At 33.5% G+C, this 21,345-nt stretch overlaps 1 protein-coding gene across 1 annotated transcript in view; it reads left to right on the top strand.

Annotated features, from left to right (window-relative positions):
- The first annotated feature begins 1,176 nt into the window (after positions 1 to 1,176).
- Positions 1,177 to 21,345, top strand: part of LOC105364454 (elongation of very long chain fatty acids protein 4) — a 28,915-nt gene continuing 8,746 nt past the window's right edge. Inside the window, exon 1 of the mRNA XM_011502370.1 lies at positions 1,177 to 1,578. Coding sequence (XP_011500672.1) covers positions 1,360 to 1,578 — 219 coding nt within the window. The 5' untranslated portion in view covers positions 1,177 to 1,359. The remainder of the gene's footprint in view (positions 1,579 to 21,345) is intronic.

Here is a 21,345-nt window from a genome sequence, read left to right as displayed (position 1 = left end):
AAGTAATTTATTTTAAATAATCCAGAACTGAGTATATTCTAAGCGAGCATTATAAATTTATCTACTTAAATTCATTAATTTTCTGAGTTCTAGCTTCATATAAATATAAACTTACCGGACTCGCAAAAAAAAAAAACTTTCAATACCAGAAGGCGCAATAACACGTAAGAAACTTAGGATCGTAACGAAAGACGGTAAGACTAAGGCATTTCTCTAAAATTTGCGTTACCTATACGCGATAAGAACAAAAGTAGCATTGGCATGCCGTAGATACGTCGTCGTGATAGACTCATATTATGCGTATAATATACTATAATTTATGTCGCATGCGAGGCATTAGTACAGCTATTACATTTGCACGACGACGAACGACTGCACAGCCAAGAATGAACAGCAACGAAATTGTGAAAGAGAAAGAGAAGTCGGTATTAAAAGATTAATGGATATTAAGCGAATATTCGTGGTAATGTCGCTCGACGATTTCATACAACTATGCGCATACATTTTTCCCAATCCTTTTAGCGGATAATTAATTTTGCACTTTCCATATCATTTGGGACGAGAGTCACTTTGAATTATCATACGAAAAGTGCGCGTAGTGCATGAGAGTCAAATGGCGCGCAAACAGGAATTAGCCTCATACGGAAGGCAGGATAAGGCTCGACGCTGTCGATTGATTCTTAAATCGTCAAAGGCAATTCAAAGTTTATCAGTACGATCTTGCTTGTCCATTCGCGCTCAACTTTCGTGACAATTTAATAACTATCTCCATCTCCTCCATCTCCTCCATCTCCACCATCTCCACCATCTCCACCATCTCCACCATCTCCACCATCTCCACCATCTCTTCCATCTTCTCCATCTCCTCCTCCTCGAGTCCAAAGGACTTCCTATTAATCGTCGCTTTAATATCGATCTCCCTGGAAAAGTCTTATCATGGAAGGCGATCCAGAGCCCCAATCGGCACAAGGACCTCCTCGCCGAGATGTCCTGCCGTGACTCGACCTTAATATAGTAGTCGTATCGATCGGGGAAATGGCGACCGGCGCCCCTCGGCCAGTCAACGTCGCGCGCAGCACCGAGACGGAGCTCTCGAGTCCCAGGGTTGTTCTCCTCCCTTCTTGGACGTCGCTCGGCAGCGACAAGAGCCACGAAAGCTAGGAATCAGCCGCCGGGTGACTCGTCAGTGAACTCGGTCGAAGGTACGAGATTATCTTAGCGGATCTCGACGTCGAGACCAATCTCCCAGCGATAGGTCGCGCGCTGCTCTCGTCTCCGTCCGTACCTAATCCGTCCAATGGATTCGTTCGGTCGGCCGGAGGCTCGCGGTGCGCCTCCCCCACGGGCCTCTGCCCGGGGATGCGCGGAGAAAGTCACTCGGTCGTGAAAGTAGCGGCGGCTTTTGCGTCCGGATCTCCGGAACTCCGCGGTTGCGTAAGTCCCGCGTGGCGCAACAGCGGCTTCCTCTCGTGCCGAAGCCTCTCGTTTACGGGTGCGCGTAACACTCGTTGTGACAAGATAACGGAGCGCGTGATCTCGCTCCTTCCTGGCCTCGACTCAGCGAAGCATCGTCGTCGGGTAAGTAGCAGTCCGTTCGTAGAGCGAGAGTTTGGGCTCTGGAGCTTCCATTCGTCTCGCCAGTAGAGTCGGGCATGCTTAATTTGGAATAAATAGAGAAGGGCTGTTGGATAGCCAGTCCCGTGTGGATTTATTAGTGGATTTGTGAAATGAAATTTGTGCCTGTTACTCGAGGAATCGAATGTACCACTAGCCGAGTCGAAGATGTAATTTAACACTTTCACTGGAAGTAAGACGAGTGCAATGCTCTCGAGAGTCGGGGAAAGGCTTAGATGAGCGCGGGAGGAGCTGTCTTTTTTTCGAAATTTTTTCAAAATCGCTTTATATTGGAATTTAACAAGAGTGCGAACTAGAGTCCTTCTTAAGGAACTCATTTATTAACATGAGAATTTTATATTTATACTTGGGCTTGTACTTACTTCGTGGCTTCGACAACTGGCTGGTATCATTGATTAGAAACTTGTTACGCTCAAGTGCATTATTTGGCGAAATTGCGGAATGTTAATTTCTAATTTGTAGAAACATGGTGAACATAATTTATGAGCGTTGATCATGTTTTCTTCGAAATCGTTACGTTTATATAAATTTGCAATTCTTTATTCTTTTAATATACAATGTAAACAATAAATATAAGCATTTATTCGTAGTATAGATATAGTAGCGATAGAGTTATGGTAGTATATTTTTTAATCGTATGATACAGAAAGAAAAGAGAGAAAAAAGAAACAAAAACAAAAACAAATGAAAAAGAAAAGAAACTGAAAGTCTATTGATACGATGTGACATTAAAAGTTTCTGCATACATTATTGCTACTCGACTCTACTCGACTACATTCCCATTATCGTATAAGTGGAATTTATTATTAAAAAACGAGATCGTTATAACTTTTGACATTCAATTTTCGCTCATTTGTTATAGATATATAAAATAGTACATAATAATAAGATGTTATATTATGCGAATGTATATATATTTTTTTAATATCAACCAATAATGCATTATTCCATTATTCTTTTGTTAACGATTTTTTTCTTATCGTTTCTTTTCTTTTGTTTTGTTTTCATGTAAATATGCAATTGATTGGCATTAATTAGATTAAAGAAAGAAATTAACATATTTATTTATCCGAATTTCGCATGTTAATCGATACAAATGAATATTTATTATTATTATTACAGAAGATCGAGTGCAAAGGCGGTAGGTAAATAGTAGTGCACATTAAGTCGACAAATTCGTGAAAATAATAAACGAGAAACGTTAGTAGAAATTTGCAGAGGTTGCATTAGATAAGCCGAGGAAAAATAGAATTTCTTATTTTCGATGTATGAGTAAAGCAGAAATTTTTGATAATCAATTTGTAACACTTTTTCGTAAATCAATCGAGGTTAAAATATACAAATATCTCGTTATTCAGCTGTGAATAATAATGAGAAAATATTCTTCGAAATTCATTACATATGTACCTATCATTGATCCACAAGCAATACATAAAGTATAGTCGGAGTAAAATGAAAGTATGAATTTCCAGTTGAGAAAAGCTTAAAAGTGCCGTCGAATGTAAACCAGAGTGGACGTTTAACGATCGTTATATTCTGAATTTTGCGGCCTAGCAGCATCTCCTATGAGGTATTTCAGTGATCGTTAAAACAAACGAGCCTGACAAATGGCGAAAAATTTCTTATACAATTCGATGTAACCTCGAGGCTCGAGCTCTTCCTATGCTAATTGTAATCGATTATTGTTTACTGGTTCCTTATTCTTTATACGTTTCCTCAAATATACATATTTTAATATACGATTTCACCTAGAAGAAAAAGAAAAAAACGATAATAATGCAATTTTTATAGTTATCGTGCTCTTAAATTTCTTATTCATTTACTAGTTTATTTGAAAATGTAAATTTTCACATTGTTTTCTTGGAAAAATATAGACTACTATTTCCTTGTTATAAAATCAATGGTCTATTTAATAGATCGTGCGAATTAATACATAATGTTTTAGTTTCACGACAATTACTGTCTTTGACATTAAAATAAATGCATTTTACATTTTGCCCTAAAAAGTGAAATGACTTTTCCCGTCGTATAATTATATTTAATCGAATAGATTAAGAAGTAACTTACTATTTATAATAAAAGAGTGAGACCATTTCTTTATTTATTTATTATTTATTTCTTTATTTATTATTTTTTTTAATTTAAATTTTTATTTGTCATCGATAAAGAATAAATAAATTAAAATTCATGTACATTTAAAAATTCAAAAAGATGCCACAACTTTCTTTATTGATAATGGCGAAGATTTTGAGAAAGTACTCTTATTTATTAAATAAAAAGGTATTCTCGTGAATCAATTTATTTAACTGAAATTGGATTTTTTCATAAAAAGTTTTGAATTCTAAAATACGAACTAACGATGAAATATTTATCGCGATAGAATATAATTTTGCCACGCTTATGACTTCTAATTCCTCTTTGCAATTCAAGCGATTTATTAATACTATAAAATGTAAAGATGTCATTTCGTGTTTTCTTAATTTCTTACAAAGCCCATATACATTTATACGTATTGCCAAGTCAACTGATAAGACGTACGAGAAAAATGTATAGAAAAACTTAAGTTTATTGGCGAAACGAATCGATGATAAAAATGAATTGCAGTTAAGTGACTACTTGACGACACCCTATCGGGTATTTTTAACCAACTTATGTATGGCCTGTCGTTCGCTGGTAGAACCAAAGGAAAATATGAAAAGTCAAAGGCTGTGCTTTTACTTTCGAACGAGATTAGTCAGATAAGTGAGCTTAATTCCACGTGCTACCTAACTTAATAACAATGATTCGCCACGCATTGTGCGAGGATCAAGACACTCGTCTTCTCCTCGACGCCGTTAATCATCCCATTGCTCCGGGAGCCAGAATTAGCCAATGGAGCCTAGATGATGAGCCAGAGTAAGGCAGGGAAGGAGAACGTCGGCACGGGATATCGGTGAATTTTAGTGGCTTGAGCCAGGAGGATAAGCCGAATGTACGCGAAGCTACGTGATATAACGAGAGGCTTAACGCGGAGCGCGTGACGTTGCCGTATTGGCCAAGAGCTTCGTGAAGTCTCAATGGAAAGTATCTTGACCCTGCGTTTGAAAAATCTCCTCCAAGCCGAAGGAGAAAGGTGGTTTCATTGGCGCATATCTTTGGCGACGGCACGCGCTGCACATTCGGTCCCGTTAATCGCACTCGTGAGGCGCCATCTGCGGAGATTCTCGCCTCTCTCGCTCAACCTAACCACCCATACTTTTGATTGAAAAAACGTCAAACTTCAGTCTGATTTTGGCATTATCGATACTTCCACACGCTCGCATCCCCCTCTCCCCAATGCCCAAAAAACTTCGATAACTATTACTGTTTTCGGGATCGGACGCGTTTTATTGAGTAATATCGTTATTATGATTTTAATGCGGCCGTCGCGCGTTATTTTAATTTATAAATAAGGGCCAGGCTTGCGATACTACTAATTGGCCAAATATCTATCTTGGTAATTAAGAAAATTCTTTCGGCCCTTCTCGAATTTGCTCGGACCCATCGCTAAAGCTAATTAGAGTATATGTACTTTTTCCAGGGACTTCTTATCGAGCTTTCGCTGCCGGAGCGCATTTTTAACTGCAACTTTCGACGTATTCCTTTAAAGTCAATATATAATGAAATTGTAAATTTATAACGAATTATGTGTACACGTGTGTGAGAGGGGCAACAAAAGTGAAATTATCCTTTTTCTATTTCGTGCGTTTATATGGCGTAACGTTTAATCAGTTAAAATGTTGTCTTTCCATTCGATTAATTTGCCAATTTCGCTCTTTTGATTATGTAATGTCGATAATTATCAGCTTTCAACGAATATTCCCTGCTCTTAAAAGAGATAGTAACAATTGATAATGACGTACGATAATCTTTAATGCGGCTTATTATGGTGAGCAAATTGATCAAATCATCCGAATCAATGTTCAGAAAACTACGCTCTCCGTCTCTCCTAAATCGAGTTTTCACCGTACATTCAAGCCATTTCCGCTTCCATAAATCATAAACAATATTTTTACAAAAGATAATGCTACGCGACCGCTTACCTCGACATTAAAGTACGTAAGAAGTTTTACGCATACGAGCAAAGATTATTAAAATTCCTTATAAACTAAAGCCTGCAATTTTGCTCGAACGATCTTAATCATCGAATAAGATTTGGTGTTTAATAAAGCGAGCGGAAACTTTCCTCTCTCTCCGTGGAACTACTGCTATAGTCGACTTTTTAGAGGACGAATGTAAGCGATAGCCAAATAAACACTTCCTTTTTTCCAGCCCGTAAAAAGAATTCAGGAACAGGATTTGGCTGCCGTCAACGGGTTCTGTCACAACGTCTTTGAACATTTCGTCTAAGATACTTTATATTTCAAAGCCAAGGCCACTCATTAGCTATTGTCCTCGAGGCTTTCCACGCTACTGGACAGCGCATGCGCCGATGCACAGGTGGATGTTGGAACAATACGATATGCTAATATTAGTAATGGCTGAGCGCATTGGCAATAATCGTAGACCTCGGCAAGATAAACCTCCACGTGCGCACGCGGAACTTCACTTTCGCTTAACCCACGCGATCTCGGCTTTCCTTCGACTTCGCGTTGACTGTCGAGGTAGGCGGACTGTCGATGCCGTTAATACTTGCGACGTAAAAAGCCTTTCAATATCGCGAAATGCTCTCTTAGGGATCTCCGCTGGCTCTCCGAGAAATTGCATACTTTATGAGTCCGGTTGGCCACTTATTTGTTTGCATTGTCACGCGACCTGAAGGAATACGTCGGTCAAGCAAACAAAATTACTCGGCCATTGTCATCGATACTTATCTTATTTTTATTATCAACGTTAATTCCAATTGTGTCGATAATGACCGAGCTGTTTATTAAAATGACATCGGACAGTGAATGCAGTTATAATTAAATCGAGTAGTATCATTTAATCGGCTGATATAAGCTCGACAAAATGTATTAGTGCGGCCGAGAAATTGACAGTTCCTGGCCAGTGAATTTCAACGATAGTGGTATGGACATGTACGATCGATGGTAAATCTTCTATAAGAACGCGCGACGTTATTAGCAACTCATTTCACGTGGGAATATTCGGCCAGGGACTCTTGTGCGCCAGAAGCCAATATTTCTCGGATCGCAGTGTTTTCTCTTTTGATTATGGCCACTCGAGAATTACGCGCTTTTCCGCCTAATAAGCGGTTGTTAGCAGGTATTCTCCACATTAACTTTGGCGAGCTTCGATTCCTATTTTTCTCGTGAAGCCCGAAGGGAGGGAAGAGACGACGAAACGAAAGCAACTGTAGATGCTCGTTATTAACGTAATACGTGAAAAGAGAAGGAAGCGAAAACGCGAGAAAGAAAGCGGGATACGTATGAGTTATAAAGCACGTAGCCGTGGACCTAGACATTGACCTCTATATAGTGGGAGTTGCTAACGACTTGTGGCTCCGTTGTCAAGGACATACCACACGTACAACTTTTCCGCGTTACGCAGATTCCATTAGCGACGGCAGCGCCGGTTCTTTGAATTTCGTCGAGTCGATCTTCTTGGGAGATTCCGTGTGTACAAGGATACGTGCGCGCGATAGTGTGAAAAAATAAAAATGTATTGACCTTAAATGGTAGATTGGCGATCGTACTGTCGCGCCATTAGATAATCGCTTGTTTTATAGATCAGTCACATTTGCATATTCATAGTTGATCGAGAATTATAATTTAAATTATTTAATCATTCATTCGTACGCCTATTTATGGGGGCTACGTCGAATGTATTGTTTATAATGCAGAATTTTCATGTGAAACAATAATCGCTATCGAATATTCACTGATAGAATTTAGATTTTGGCATAAACTGCCTTATTTATGCTTTTTCTTAATACAATTGAGCGCATTTAAAAATAATAATAATTATGTGTGCTTTCTTGGCAGATTTTCTATATTAAATTATTCAATATCTTACGAATTGCCAAGCATTATTTTATTTAATAGATAATAATATAAATTAATAATATCACAAAGTGTAGGAACAAAGTACAGAATTATATGGAGTAGATTTATTAAATAATTGCGAGATATTAAGTAAGAAAGCATTAGTTGTATCGAAGTACTGAGATTCGTTTAAGTCGAAGTAAATTAATTTCCACGAACATTTAATATGAAAATTAAGCGAATTCATTTGAAATCCAAAGTGATATTTCATCTTCCATGCAAGATAATTGGAATAATAGAGTGTAAATTTGTTATTTTTGAGGTAGAACGGCTCCCCATATGTGCGAGATATAAAACGAAAAATAATTTGTCTTTATAGTCTTTATAGATGTATGTTAGATAAATGCAGTAATATTATTGTTAACAAATGATTATATAAAGTTACAACTTGTATTTATATTTTATAGTTCATGTACAGATGCAGATGTATAAAAGGTTTTGTGAATTAGAGAAAAAATAAATCAATAAAATGAAAAAAAAAATACACATGTTCGATTTGTAGAAAAACTCGGGTCTTAAATTAGAAAAGTCACGCGTAGAAAAAAAATATTTTCGCATAGTATTATTTGTAACTGTTTAAATCTAACATAAAACCTACTTAACTGGTTGTACGATTATGCAAATTTAAGTTTTACTACGTGTATTTATTGTAGAATATTTTATCGATGTAATTTAAGCATATATTTTATATTACGTGTTGAATAAAAATTGGAATTTTTAGATATTTTTGTAAAATTTTGTAAGATTGGGATAGTAAGCACGAAGAGGTGTGGGTTAGGTCTTGGCTGATATTGTCTAAGTGCTCAATCGAACTCTTTCGGAAAAATCTTTATATCCCTTTATAATAAGGCGTATGGAGGAGAAATCTTTTTTTTTTTTTTTTTTTTTTTGTAATTGTATTTTTAATCAAATAACAATGTCATTCAAATATTCACGATGTCTGTGAAAAATCATCTATAATATTCGAAAATCTCGTATCATAATATCATACGGTGTCCTCATTCTTCTATCGTACATCGTTAACATAATAAACTTATCACTGAAAAATCAAATATTCTTATCCTGTAATAAAACATCATTTTATTTAATAATAACGATGCGCGATATTTCATGCTAGTAAATAGAAATTTTAGTATCAATTGAAAATTTTTACTCGATCCTAGCTTTCGAAAATAAATTCAGTTTTTACGTAAAATGGGAAGGTGAAATTTCTAATCCATCATTAATTTGTCCATATTTTTCAATTTTACCGATAAAATAATAATTATAAAGTAATCGAAACAAATAAATTAAAAATTTAATTGTAGAATTTAAGACTTCGGGCATTTAATCGAATTATAATTCAAAAAGTTTACGAAGCGTGGATCATTAATATGCAGGAAATCATTGCTTAGTCGTTGCTTCAACGGTCCAACAATGTTGCAGGTTGTTGATCATTTCAATGGAAAGCGAAACTTAATAACTCGTTGTAAGCCGACATAGTCCGTACAGTGAAACTTGTTGTCACTATCAAAGACCTTTCAAATGCACTATTTATACTCTTACGCGTTAAAATAAACGCACTTTGATTTCAAGTGTTACCATCATCGGCAGCTTGTTTATTCACTCACGCAAACTACATCGAACAATATTCTAATCAAGCGTTCACCATTAACAACGGCTTTGGTACAGTATTATACAGTCAAGATTCTTTAACTTAAGATTTACCTATAAAGTTGCACGTTGCAGATGATGGGAACATACTTATGCCCATTCCTACAGTTAATGTTGCTCATAATAATAATATGATTTCCATTTCTCATATCAGTTGCGTCTATGCGTAAAATAATGACGTGACTAATTAACTCATTTACCCTTCTGTCCCATAACGCGGCGTGAATTCCGATGATTGAAATTTTCAGAACGGCGCACGACCGCTCTTAAATAAATTAAGAAAGAAAATTGAAAATAATTAATTCTGCGGATTAAAATAGGTAATTTAAATTTCTAGATAATGATATGGCTTTGAAGTCATGCGAGCCGAGTGCCATAATGGCGAGAGAATTTTCTGGTGAAATTACTTTCTTCAACATTGTAGAGAATTACGCTCGATGATAAATCGAGGCGTTTCGTGTTTATCCGTAGCTACGTTGCCATTCGATAATCCTTTTTTATTAAATTAATTTCAACTCGCGCTCACGCACAAGTCAGCCACACAAATTCACGTCGGCTCAATGACAACGGCGAACTCCGTACCTCGTTAATGCTCGTACATTTACGGGGAAAGAGATCGCAGCTTGTCTCAGAGGATAGTTTTTATCGATGAAAGGATCATTATGCGACATCGGCACCGCGCGAGCCTCGTTACATCCTCGTTTCGTGCCTCTGTCAAAATGACCTCGAGAAAAGAGGCAACGGCCATGAAATATCGCTCAGACGTGTGTTTCCTCGTCCTTTCTCACGAGTTTGACAATATTGATTTACTCTCACGGCACCACATTACGAATAAATCACAATGACGATGCCGTTGTGTTGGTATATTTTGGCCCAGTTGTATTTCCAACACTTAGGCTCCTTTCGGCTTCTTCTAATTACTCGTAATCGCCACTTGAATATTTTCACGCCAGTCGGCTGTCGTCAAAATATTAACGGCAACATCAATCCGGTCCTCCTCTTATTATTATACAAATGCTATTGCCGAACGTTAAGTGCGTGCAAGCACTTTATTTTTCAACGTCTTCATAGTCGATAAACATCCTGCGTGACTTAACTGATTGTAATAATATATAATTAAGAGTCCGGTTTTTCTCGGGTCGGGCTGTTTTCGAAAATAGCCTGGACTCCCTAGGCCGTTGATCATTGAACGAAAGCTGCTCACCGATAATTGCCTTCTGTCCACAGGAATCGTCATTATTCCAATCTCAAATTGTCCCGTATGTATTCCACTCGGAGAAAGGAAACGACGCAGCTGTCAATCATCGCTTTCTTGCGATTGATCATGTCGCATCGCATTGCACTCGTTCGCACCAAAATTATCACAATCGTAGATCGTTAAGAAGGTCGAACGCGATTGCACCGCTAATGTCGGCGGCCTTAAATAAGCGGGAAAGTGACGGATTAGGGAGTGTACTCGCATCGATAAGAGTAACAACTATATATTCGATTCAGCAAGCCCGTGATTTGCTATTTTAGAAATTAAGAGTTTACGGAAATAGCTTATCTAATTCGATTATGATATTATTTTTTTTTTTTAACGTTACTGCATTAGTTTCGTGAAAGTAGCGAATTAATGGAACTCGAAAAACGTAATTAATTGATAAAATAAACTCGTTATTAAATTTGTACTTTTTCTTTCCTTTTCTTTTGTTTTCATTCTTTTTTTTTTTTTTTTTTTTTAGATGTAATGTTTTCAATGGAAAACGCGTGCCTATGCTAAACATGTTGAATAAAGTAACGCACAATGGGCAAAAAAGTTTATTTATACTTTAAATATTGGTAAGTCAATGAATGAATTAGACATTGATAGAGCATTTTTTTTGTCTATATTTTCTTATTATAATTTTTTAAATTTAGATTCTTAATGCTTAGTCAATCTTAAAAAAAAAATCTACATATATAGATAATATATTATATTTTAAAATAATTCTATTTCATTGAACTGATTGAATTTCACCTCGGTGATGTTATATTAAACGTAAAAATATAAAAATGTATAATGAACGGCTGGTGGTATTTAATGTGCACAGGCAATTGAATGAAATTTATGCATATTAAAACAATAATATACTAATTAGTGGCTTAATCACAAGATCACAAGCTCTTTATGCGTAAGTATTCTGAATATCACTGATGAATCACTGCTGAACTTGAGAATCCCCTAATAAAAGATTGATGGACGATTATTTTCCAAGGAGTGCTAGAGAGAGAGAGAGAGAGAGAGAGAGACGCGCGGTGCATTTGGATAAGAGCAATCGATTTAGTGTAATGAATCACATAAGGTGGGTGCATTGTCGAGTCTGGTACAATGTACCGTTAGAGAAATCCGGTTGTTAGAGGGAAGGTGCGCGATCTGTCGCTCGCTCCTATGTTTTAATTTATTATACCGCTAGCCACTTACATCCCGAGTGTCCTTTTATTATCACTGCCTGCTTACCTCGAGCCTTTTATTCGTAAATCTCATGCGACGAATCCTTTATTTAGGTTCTCCCCTTCTTTCACTTGTTAAATACGCTATGCTTTTACGAGTGTATTAAGTATAACTGCTCTTTCAAACTTTTTATAAACTTAAAGATTGAAAAGCATTGTAAAATTAGTCCTTATTGTGATAGGGTCGAGCAGCAGTAAGCATCGAAGCCAGGAAGTAATAAAATAAACGTTCTAATATTCGTACTTATCATTTTAGCTCGATGAACGCCTGATTGAATGAGAGAGCATTGGAAGAGTCGCAAAATTCTACAAGTTGGAGTGATTTATTATAAATGACTTTTTACTGCAAACGATGCGTACGGTCTTATTTGCTTTTTTAATTAAACGTTTAATGCGATTTCCTCGTTAGAATTTATTAAGGAAAAGTTACAGAATTTTAAGTCTACGCGACGTTTGTCATATAGTTTTGACATTGTGAATTGGCGAATAAATTGATGAACCAACAATTAACCAATAAAAAAATTGAAAGAACGGGGTTAAAGCTGAAATTCATATGATAAGTGTATGTGTGTATAGTGAACTAGTGACCGCTCGGGTCCGGTTGAATTTATGTAAATGAATATGATATAGTGATACTTACGTACAAAATCAAATACTTTGACCGCATTTCTCAGATTCTCTGCAGCGGCTGAGCAACAAATTCTTTACGCTTATAAACACGATAAAAAAACATTGAATCGCTTGAAGAGTTCGAACGAAAGATATTTCAAAACATTCAAAATTGTAATAAATACTGAACGAAGATACTATTATCTTAAGATAAAGACTACTGTTAAGAGAAGGAAGCGATGTATTATTAACATCCTTAAATCACTTTTTATCAAAATGAGCAAACTATGGAGACAATACAAACGCCGTTGCGTGAAATTGTTATATCTAATTATTCACCCGAGACTCTTATTGCGTAATACAGATTTTAGAAAATGAAAAGCAATTAATGGCGAGAAAGAAAGTGCAGACTATACAATGATTAAAACGAAGGTGCACACGAGCATCGAACGCATCTATTAACGCAGCACAAAGAAACGTATTACGCAAAATCACGAGGTATATGCGATCTTCAACGAGTTCTCATTACGAAAGTCTCTTTCACCAATGCTCGAAAAGTGCAAATATGCCTGTCCATGGTTAAACTTATTTGCACTATATTGTCGGCCCAGCTCTTCGAAATTGCCTGGGCACACCGTCTCCTCGCATTAACCGACTGCTCGTCGGACTCTCATTGGTTTATGGCGATTCCCGGATTTTCCGAAGCTAGACAAGGATTATGTGTTGCTATTGGATCCACGATCGCAGCACCTACCTGTTTGACTATTTAAATTTCAAAAAACAGAACACATTCTTCGATGAATCGTGCAGCGCTTGCCTGAGTACATATACTTCACACCTAAAAACAAAGTGTTTATCTGCGATTTCGAAAGTAATATTTAATAATTAGCGAGTATGCTCCCTTTGATTCCTTATATTGACTTAACTCATTATCCGAACAAAATATAATTTAAATGTAAGGGAGCAAATATTAAAATCCATTTGAAAATTATGAATTCTGGTGAAATGACAATGAAGTTCTTCATTTTTCCTTCGAATTATGAAATGTCGATGTATTGTGAAAGGTCTTAGGAATAACTTCTAATAAAAATGAAAGCAATAGTTTGCTTGTACAAAGTATGAAGCTTAGAACTTGAAGCTCATTCGATGAAAATCACGCGCACGAGTGCCCCCGTGTTTAAAGTGGCAAATTATTTGGTATTAGGGGGTCGCCCGATTGCGCAAATACTAAAAGATAATGCAGTAGTGCAAAATCAGGGCGCCGATTGAGCAATCGAAGTAGGCCGCGATCGCGACTTTCTTCTCACGCGGATCCTGTTATGTACGAAAAGCTTTTGGCTGAAATTAATGCCATACGCCAGTGTGTCCGGCCGATCACTATTTGCAAGGCAAATGTAATTTGTAAGCAAATTCATAGTACACAGCTATTTGACTTGCCCGGATGATTAACAATATTAACAATTATCACTGGTGCATTATTCAAGGATCTTTCTTGAAAATTGTCGTTTCGTTTAGGGATGTCGAGTAAGCTGCCCACATTTGTCGAGCGTTCCGTTTTTTTCCACCAAAATGTGAAGTTTGAAATTTATAGAGCGGCATTATAAACTAACTGAACTTTTTGAAAAGTTCGGACTTTTGAGGGACTTTTATATTCATAAAGCGTTTGTTAATTGCTCAAAATGCAAAGTCAAATATTTGCTCAATGGCGGCAAATTGAAATGGAATTTTGTATTTTAAATCATTCAAGATTTCAAGTAATCAATGAAATTGATTACTAGAAAAATATGTTTAAATAATTTAATCATAAAATGATATTTTATAATTTATATTTTAATAATGAATACATATTTATAATGAATATTAAAGTTGACAATATTATAATGATACATAAATATATTTAATTCTTTATTTAAATGAGAACGACATAATTATTGGTATTGGGGATTTACAAGCAAAAAGTAAGATTTATAAAATATTATTAATCTAAAGCATTCTTTCATTGTTGAAATATAATTTAATATTATTCTATATTTTTCTTTTGCATGCAAATATATAAATAAAACAAATCCACTCTCGATTCTTATTAATATAATTATGCTTATTTAAATAATAATTAATTATATTGAATAAGAAATGTAAATAAAAAAACAGCTATAAAGTCTATTAGCGTTAAAAAAAAACTATTAATTTAAATATTAACATTATTACCCGATAACCTAACAGAAGCTGTTAAGTAGAAAAATAAGAGCATTAAATATAATTAATCCCATTAAATATTTCGTTTTTTGTTGTACGTAATAATCTAATCTTATTTATACATTATTATATAATTTTTGCATGAGTTTCTATATTCAAAATGACCTGAATGAAATATTAATTATAAATTATAGTATGGAAAAATCTTACAATTAAAAATAATGTAAAAACATTTATATCAACAAAAATATTCAATATCAATTATGGTTGTCTTCATCATCAATTATCTTAAAACTTAATTCATTGATTAGTAATTTTATTATATACAATTTGCATAGAAATAAATTGAAAAACTATAAATATTATTGTCTAGTGATCAGATCTTAAATTTGCATTGATGATACGTTGACATATTTGAGGCGATCTGGGGATAACGGACAAATGATAACTGCCTATTGATAACAGACTTGACTTTGCATTTATATTACATACGTAGGTAATCACAATTTAAACTAAGTGAAAAGTTTGTAGATTATTTAATAATTTATTATATTATAACGTGGATAACGACATTTGGTCTGTCGTTGGTAATTTTCTGAATTAAATATGTTTTTCTATATTTAATTTTGCTTTTTTATGTCTAACTTAGCTATGTCCATACGTACACAATATGATAATGTACAAGTAATTGTGTTAATTATAAATGATAATGATAATGATTTAAGAAATTTCAATGTTGATTCATTAAAAGTATCATCTACAGTGCAGTGAATTTATATTAGATATTAAAACTACTTTACATATATTAAATTAAATATAACAAAATGCTCAAATTCTACACATTATTAATATAATAATGATAGATATTTAAACATTTTCTTTTTATACCGTATTTGTAGTTAAATTAATATTTGTATTTAAATAATTTATATTTCTATTGCTTTCTTTTGTCGACGTATAATTTTATTCTGAATTTTCTTTATTCTTTAATTTTTGCGATTATTTTAAATAAGACCGTTTAATATGCATATATAACTACATTTAATATATCATTTATATAAGATATCAGGCTTTATGTAACGAATGCATTTAATTTATTTTCTCAATCATATTTTTTCTATGAGTAAAATTTATTTAAATTTTATGAAATTTAAAGGAATTTAAATTATACAAATTTATGGAAGCAGTTATATGAATTTGTATATATAGTTGTGTCTTATTGTATGTAAAAATATTCCGTGCTGAATAAATGATATTAAAGTTAATATTTTATTTGATTTGTATATTTAAGATTAATAAATATGGAAGAATGTACATTCGATTAATAAAATATGAAAATTTCATTTATATCTAATAATTAATGTTTTTCAAATCTTTCGACGTGAAAATTCGACATGAAAATACAATATATCTATTTACTATTACGTTCACTTATTAGTAATAACATATTTTTTAAAATATACATACGATAAAGTATTTATGAATATATTTGATATCAATAGTTGATATGCAAGATGAAAATCAAAATTTTTATCACCATGCAGATTTTAATTTATTACTTTAATAATCATGTTTTTTTCTTATTTTAAACTATTATTTTTGAAAATTTTGTTAAATGTTAAAAGAGTACATCCAACAAAATAGTCACGATGTAAAAATAGATTTTATGATCTTTATTTATTCGGTAATAGCGAAAAACCTTAAAATTTTTCGTTAATTTATTAAATCAATTTAAATAGTCATTAAGGATATAGTCTATTTTTTGTTAAGAAAATATGTGTTCGTACATAACTTTCATTAATTTTCTTATACTATATCAGTAAATCGTATATACCTTGATACAAACTTCTAGGTATACCCGAACGTTAATAGAAGTTTAAGAAAAGTTAAATAAATTTCTACTTTCTCGATTAAATAGATATGCGTAGATCGAATGGTTCACACAAGCAGACCATCGATCTCAAACGTAAAAAGTAAAACAAATCCGACATTATTATGAAACGCGACATTGGATTTGCGGAACTTACGAGAAAGTCGCTCGCTTCATTGGCTCACACGCCAATAAACGTAATATCAATAATATCGCTACAATTTGTTCAATAGGCCTGCAAGAGTTTCTATTTTACAATGTACATATTATTATATCGATGTTACATTGGCATTTGTGCACGTAGGCCGTTAGACGCTTTGCATTTATGTCTTTTTAAATGGTAATACGTGTATTTCTCGTAATTGATCATGGCGCGAAGAAGTGCGTTGAAAAAAAAGAAAATACATAAAGAGATGAATGAATTACGATTAACTCGAGAAGCACAGTAAGGCTCCAAAGTTCCATCGGCACGCAACGAGGAAACATTCCAGAATAATGACGAAAAGATGGGACGAAGAAGATGTCGAGGCGAGATCTAGGAAGGAAGTATAACTGCGCGGCGGCGATATTCACGATCGGGCCACTTATTCATAGTCGATATGCCGTGATATAAAAGGGACACGATCACGTGCGTATGAAAGTTAGCTTCGGGCCGTATTTTGGAACGTCGTTTTTCATCTCAACATCTCGTCTCTGTGCTCGTTCGCTCGAACTCGCGCTCATTACCATTAACCGCCGGCAATTAAACACGAGTCGCGTCATGCGGTCGGCGCATGCATATCACCCACCACTACTTTTTTCTTTTTTTTTGTATGATTTTCGATATAATTACATTTTTTTTGCAGTTCTTCAGCTTGATCCACTTCTTTTTCGGCATGACGCCAAAAGTTTGGCATAGCTAAGAATCTTTAAGCCCAAGAGAATGTATTGATCACCGTTCTCTCATTTTATTTATTTTCATGATCAATTGGCTCCTTACAAGTTGTTGAATGTTATTATCAATGTTTCTAAATTATATTATCACAGTTGTAATTATTGTAATTTTTACGTTTCCACTATATCGCTCGAAAAAATTTCATGTTGTCAAGATTAAGAGACTGTTTCTCTTCTCTTTTACAGACGACGAAATTCTCACCCAAATTCTTCTTTCTTCGTATTTGTCTTTTTTTTTTTTTTTATATAAGTGCACTTAATTTAAAGTTCTGTTCAAACAAGGTATGGACCAATATGTGTTATTACAAATTTAATGATTAAAGTGCGTTCTTTTTGGCGATGTTTATTATTAATTATTAATGTTAAAGTACTACAAAACAATAATAAAAACAAAAATTAAAAAAAAAAACATATATGGACTAACAGAATACTGGATGAAAGTTACAGATGCAAATACGATATATCGAGAAAGATCAAATTTATTATTCATCGATGTCATTTTTTAATTTATGTTCATTTTTCCTTTTTCCAAATTTCAAACATCTTAAAGATCCGTACAAACTAAAAACTTATAAAAATAATATTAGTTAAAGTATTCCACGAACGCATTGGGTATTATATAATTAACGACAAATAAAGTATGATTATTTTCATATACGAATCTCGACAGTTCATTGACATATAAGTCAAAGCATGTCACCCCTATCTATTTCATATATAGTTCTTAAGTTCAATTTTTGGATGAAGATGCAATTAAGATTGCATCAAGCCTATATGTATGCTTATAGGTTGAACGAAAAAAACTGACAATTCAAAAAAAAATTGCATTGCATTATAAGAACAAGATCAAACATATATCGTAGCATGAAATTCGAAAATTCGAATTACGGTGACACACACACACACGTACGCACACTAAACTTTTACCTTCCAATATTGTTGGGAGGGGGCTGCTACGGCGACGTCTTCACTCGATAGCCCCATAGTCCGATTTCCGGAATACTAAGGGGACAACGCCACCGCGAGGGGCCTAGGAAATAAAATGATATATATATATATATATATATATATATATATATATATGATGGAAGGAATGAGTATGGCTCGACTCGTTCCAGAAAAACAAATAGGCGCGTGGCTGCCGAAACGGCAGGTCATATGCTGCGAGAACGGGTTTCCTCCTCTCGATCATCCGCCGCGGGCAAATAATCGAAAACATTTTTGTGATTAAGGTCGACCGCGACTATTGGGCCCGGTCACTCACTCGGGTCCTACAATTTATTTTCATAGAGCTGTTCGTTTACTCAGGCCTTTCTCCTGGCGCGCTTTTGCACTCGCGCGGGGGCTTTCGACCTTTAAGCGAAAGTCCCCCCTCGACTGATTCGACGTTTTTTTCTTCTCCCGCTGCTTACTTGCAGGAGAATCGATATCTGCTTGTCGCTGCAACGCCCGAGACCTGCGATTTTTGACAGTTTTCTTGTCTGAGCAAACTGTCTCCTATCTACCGACCTACTTTTTTACTTTTCATCGGATGCTGATGGAAATGCTAATACTTTGCAACCTTACGCCACTTGAAATTATTGTTGCATTTAATAGCATATGCGTTAAAATTTAAAAACACTCTGCACAATTAAGCAACGTTTTACATTATCAAGTAGTCATGTTCGTATTAATAATCTAAATTTATAACTTAAATCTGGTGATATTTATTAATAATCTATCTTTTGATCTATCTATTAATCCCGTCTATCTATTAATTGTAGATTATTGTAAGTAGAACCATGCAAGTAATGGTTATCTTTTTTAGACGTTACTTTTTGCAGATAAGAATCCTAATCCTACTGCCTTATTTCAAACGAGGACACTCACGTAAACATTGAAAATGTACAAAGTTTCGAGAAATGTTAGAATGCGCTTTCTTCTGGTCTTTTCCTCTTTTCTCTGCCCTTTCTTTCTATATACAACGTTGTTGTCGCACAAATAAAATATAAATACCTATATAAAAATAGAGACAAAAAAAAAAAAGTGTAACGTCTATTCTAGAGGAATAGCACATTATGACGTTATTTTATGCGCATAATGCAGCTCAGTTTTCAATTATTTAAAAAATCAATTATTTAAAAAAACATAAAGTCAAATATGTTTATGAAAATCTTGTTGGTTTTTAAGGTTAATAGTTTTATAATTCAGAAAAAAATTTTTTATACATAGCTACTATCTATATATTTGAACACATAAAAATATACTAAAAATAATAACAATAGTCGACTCAATTGAAATTTATAACCGACGTGCACAAACATATGTATAAAAAAAGGCTAAATCAGTTACTTCTTTTTGAGTAATCACTATTTACAAATAAGTGTTTTAAAACAATGATGCAATTTTTTTGTAAATAAATAATTTTTTCGTACAATAATGAATATAATTCAACTAATGATATTATTAAGAAGATAACGGAAGTTAATAGTTATACTGTTAAAAAACTGAAGATAATTTCCCAGTTAAAGTAAATAATTATTTTGTTACCTTATGTACTTTTTTTATGCGTGTAATTAGCAGCCACGCAATTTTTCTTTCACGTGATAGTGAAAATTTAACGGCATACTGCTAAAGAAAGTAGTATACGTACAATTTTATTACTTCCCAGTTTATTTTACAACTGACTGAATCAGTATTCAAATTATAAGAATTCGTTTAAGTAAATCATTAAATTCGAGATAGTTAGAACTTTTTTTAAGGTGTTTATTGTTTATTTTTTCTTCATAATATTTAGCTATTTTTAATGAATCTTAAATAGGAAGCAATAAAATTATGCTCTATTATAAAAGCAGCAAATTCAAACCCATATTATTATTCGTAAAATTCGTTACATTGCAATTTCAAATAAACAAGTAGAAGTACTTTTCATCTAAATGTAATAAGTATCATAAGACCCTAAATCCTATTAATACTTCGTTGTAGCAATTAAAGAATATTATCTATTCTTTTCTTTTTTTTTTTGTTTGTTTAATGAGTATTTTTGGTTATTAATTGTAGTACATGTGGGTATTTCAATTAGGCTTGTTTATTCATTATGTAGAACTACTTATTATTCTTAATAAATTATTAAATATATTTAATATCAAGTTATTCTTTTATATATATATATATATATATTATATATGCTTATATGTTATTTTTTAAATATGAATATTAAAAATAATAAATCGTTGTTTCAAATTTAGATCTATGAAAGCGTATACGATAATGCATAACAAAATATTATAATTTTTTTTATTAAAAAATGCATAGAATTACAAATTTTTTTTTAAATTGTATAAATTCTTGACATTTGTATTAATTGAGGAATAAATGTATGGGCATTTTAAACAAATTTATTCAAAAGTAAAATCTCATTTGTCAGTGGACATACTCACGATCGGTTTATTTTTTCCTTTTTTTCTTTTATATATATTATATATTATTTTTTTTCTTTTTTTTTTTTTATATATATGTATATTTTTTATATATATATATATATATATATATATATATATATATATATTTATAGATACAATTTTATTTTAGATAAAAAATATATAAAATGCAATTTTTGTTTTTGAATTCAAGACTTTGAACAAATATATTATATTTATTTATATAACGTAACTGTACGGTTACTTACTTTGACTAAAAGTAGTTGATTGACGATTATTAAAGGCAATGGAACTTAACTTTGAGTAGATACCTGAATAACTTTCGAATAAATTGAAAAAATTCAGGATTTCTAGGGCATGAGACCTTGATATTTGAAAATTAATAACTTCGTTTAAAAGTATGAGGAAATAGAGAGAGAGAGAGAGAGAGAGAGAGAGAGAGAGAATGGAGGGTCACTGAATGCGCGACAAAATAATATGGAAAAATAATGGAGCACAAGATACACGAGTGGGTGAGGGCGTACGGGTGGAGTAGGATGGAGCCCTGGATGGGCGG

This window comes from Ceratosolen solmsi, unplaced genomic scaffold, assembly GCF_000503995.2.
Source record: "Ceratosolen solmsi marchali unplaced genomic scaffold, CerSol_1.0 scaffold39, whole genome shotgun sequence".
In the NCBI taxonomy this organism is placed as follows: Eukaryota; Metazoa; Arthropoda; class Insecta; order Hymenoptera; family Agaonidae; genus Ceratosolen; species Ceratosolen solmsi.
This window is presented reverse-complemented; position numbering and strand designations above follow the sequence as displayed.